The sequence below is a fragment of the Parus major genome, chromosome 6 (genome assembly GCF_001522545.3).
Source record: "Parus major isolate Abel chromosome 6, Parus_major1.1, whole genome shotgun sequence".
Classification (NCBI taxonomy): Eukaryota; Metazoa; Chordata; class Aves; order Passeriformes; family Paridae; genus Parus; species Parus major.
This window is the reverse complement of record NC_031775.1, coordinates 33,762,637-33,765,637: the sequence shown is the minus strand read 5'-3', so window position 1 is coordinate 33,765,637 and position 3,001 is coordinate 33,762,637. Positions and strand designations below refer to the sequence as shown.

The window sequence follows — 3,001 nt, the reverse complement described above, 5'->3', positions numbered from 1 at the left end:
CACACATGTTCAGCTGTGGGGACACTGCTGTGAGGGACACACCTGGCACTGTGTCACACCTGTTCAACTGTGGGGACACTGCTGTGAGGGACACACCTGGCACTGTTGAACTGGCATGTTCAACTGTGGGGACACCACCACGTGAGGGACAGGCACACACCTGGCACCGTGTCCCAGCACATCCTGCTGTTCTGGGAACCCGTCCTGCTGTGCTGCTGAGAGAACAGCTAACAGCTCTCCCCAACAAGGAGACACAAACACAGCAAGCAGAGCCCAAGCTGTGGCTGTGCCCTCCTCTCCTCAGCCAGCACAGCCCACCAGAGGCTGGTTCTGCTCTGGGGCATTTCCCACGGGCAGAGCCCACTGCCCAACACTTCTGTCAGCTCTGGGCTCGGTGGGGAGCTGTGCCAGGACTGCTGAGACTGCTCCTGCAGTCACATACCACAGGGGTTCTTGGGAATGGAACAGGAACGAAACAGAGAGCAAAATTATTTCACATTAACACAAAAGTGGAGCCTGTGCTTAAAGCCAAGAAACTCAGAAAACCCCCACACTTGCAAAGCTGTTAAAAACATAATAAAAGATGGTTAAAATGTTCCTGTGTTTTTCTCCCTGATGAGATGAGGCAGGAGCAGACACATATTTTTAATATCCACGTGCAGCAAGGGAAGGGGGTCCTGCAGAGTACACAACACCTTCAATGAGCTTTGTGCTGTTTAGCTTTGTCCAGCAGAAATGGAATTTCTGTGCTATGAAGGTAAATAAACATCCCTGCAGCGACTCCAGGCCTGGGGTATTTTGCTAGGAAACGAGTGTTGGGACGTGTCCCCTCTTACTGATCATGGTGGTGCCTCCTGCCAGCGCTGCCTTGGTGCCCTGGAAGAATCCATCAGCCGAGCTCATGCCCATGACGGGCGCCTGCAGCCGCGTGTGGACGTCGATGCCCCCCGGCATCACCAGCTGCCCGTAGGCATCGATGGTCCTGGTGCCAGCAGGAACCAGCAGGTTCTCCCCCATCTGTCTGGAAAGGAAATCAACATCTCTTAACTGGCAACAACTCTGAGGAGAGCAAGCCAAAACAACCTCTGTTGCTCCTCCCCAGGCTGCCAGTGCTTTGCGATTCTTTCCAGCTGACAACTACCCCAGTCTAGCTCTTTCTTGACACTACTCTAAAATGCTGCCTTTATTTTTCTAAAAGATTTTCAACAAAAAAATGATGGGAAGGAAGGAACATTGTTCAAATCCCAAGGTACTGTATCATTCTAAGAAATTACATTAGCAAATATAAATTTTTAACTTACTTTATTAAGCCATCCTCCACATAAACGTCTGCATAAAATGACTGATCATCATTGACGATTTTTCCTCCTTTGATTAGAAGCTGTTCACTCTAATGGGAAAAAGGTCACAGTTTTTAAAGATTCTTTTGTTTGGATTCCACTTTACTCATTCCAAGCTTTAAGTAAATGTAGATTTAATATTTTCCCTCCAATCACTCAAGTTCAGTGACAATCCAGACAATTCTAGAACTGCATTTGCAATGGGACCCATATGAAATTGTGATTTGGAGGAGCAGAGCTCCATGAAGGGTGGCAGGAGCCAGGGGTTCATCGCTGAGCTCGGCAGCCCTGGGCACCCCCAGCTCCGAGGGCTGAGCTGTGCTCCTGCCTCCTCCCTCAGCTCAGTGCATCTCATTAACCTGGTAATTTATTGCCATTCATTCCTTCTCACAGTCAGGGGCAGATAAAGCCTCGAGGACTTGCCTCACTTCAAAGCCAGACACTGGCACAGTTTTCAGATTTACAAAATCTTCACCCAGAATCTTTAACTAGAAAATTTAGAGAGCAGCAGCACTGATGTCTGTGTGGAGCTGCAGCCTAATTTCAGAGGATTCATTTCCTGCTCTCTGGTGTTGAAAAATTATTTCCAGTGCTGAAATGGACAACACAAAGAGCACAGCCTGGGCACAACCCAGCCGAGGGTCGGCCGAGCACGTGGCAGCACAGCCTGGAGATGCTGCACCACAAAGAGCCGGGACCTGAGGCAAAACTGCCTAGAAACACTTTGGGGCTTGTTTAAAAGAGCATCGTTGGCATATAAAAGGAAAATTCAGGAATTGCATTCCTATTTTTTTTGAACTGTCGAGGATTCATTGTCTTTATTGTTTCTCCTTGTCCCATAACATCAATCAAAAGGAGCCTCAGTGTTGCTGCCCCATGGAAGAGCCTGACGGCCCCTCCCCTTGTGGGGCCCATCTTCACCCCACCCCATCCTCACCCTCATCCCCATCCTCATCCTCACCCTCATCCCCAGCCCATCCCCATCCTCATCCTCACCCTCATCCCCATCCTCATCCTCATCCCCAGCCCATCCCCATCCTCATCCTCACCCTCATCCTCACCCTCATCCTCACCCTCATCCTCACCCTCATCCTCATCCCCAGCCCAGCCCCAGCTCCCGCACCCAGGATCCGCTCCCGCAGCCCAGGAACGCGGCTGGTTCCCGGCTTCCGCACCCACCGGGCTTTCCCCACGGGAGCTCTGCCACGAGCCAGCCAAAGGCGAAAAAACAAAACACAAGGCATCGCAATCGAGGGATTTGTCCCGACTCCTGCTGGGAAGCGCTGGCTCCGGGAGAAGGGAATCCCCTCCCACGCAGCGCGGCCGGGGAGCGCCGGGGCCAGCGGGGAGCGCGGCCGGGGAGCCCGGGCTGAGGAGCGGAGCAGGAGCACGGCCGCGGGATGCTCTCACTCTGCCGAGCGCAGCCCGCACTGAACGCGTTCCCGGAGCGCCTGTCCCGGCCCGGGGCACAGGGAACCGGGGGCACTCCGGAGCCCGCCCGCCTTTGTCCCCCCGGGGCGGCCCCGGGACAAAGCGCCGGGACCGCCGGGCTCCGGCCGGGCCGCGCAACAAAGGAGCGGAGCGGGCCGGACGGGGCAGGGGCTCGGCACGGCGGCCACCGGTACCGGGGGTACCGGCACCGCCGGGAGAGCACCCCGGGG

General features: G+C 54.5%; 1 protein-coding gene across 1 annotated transcript in view; it reads right to left on the bottom strand.

The window, feature by feature from the left end:
- The window catches only part of DPYSL4 (dihydropyrimidinase like 4), a 14,152-nt gene that overhangs the window by 10,032 nt on the left and 1,119 nt on the right, over positions 1–3,001 (bottom strand). The window contains exons 2-3 of the mRNA XM_015632398.2: positions 1,302–1,390; positions 837–1,021 (exon numbers count right to left, since the gene is read on the bottom strand). Coding sequence (XP_015487884.1) covers positions 837–1,021; positions 1,302–1,390 — 274 coding nt within the window. The remainder of the gene's footprint in view (positions 1–836; positions 1,022–1,301; positions 1,391–3,001) is intronic.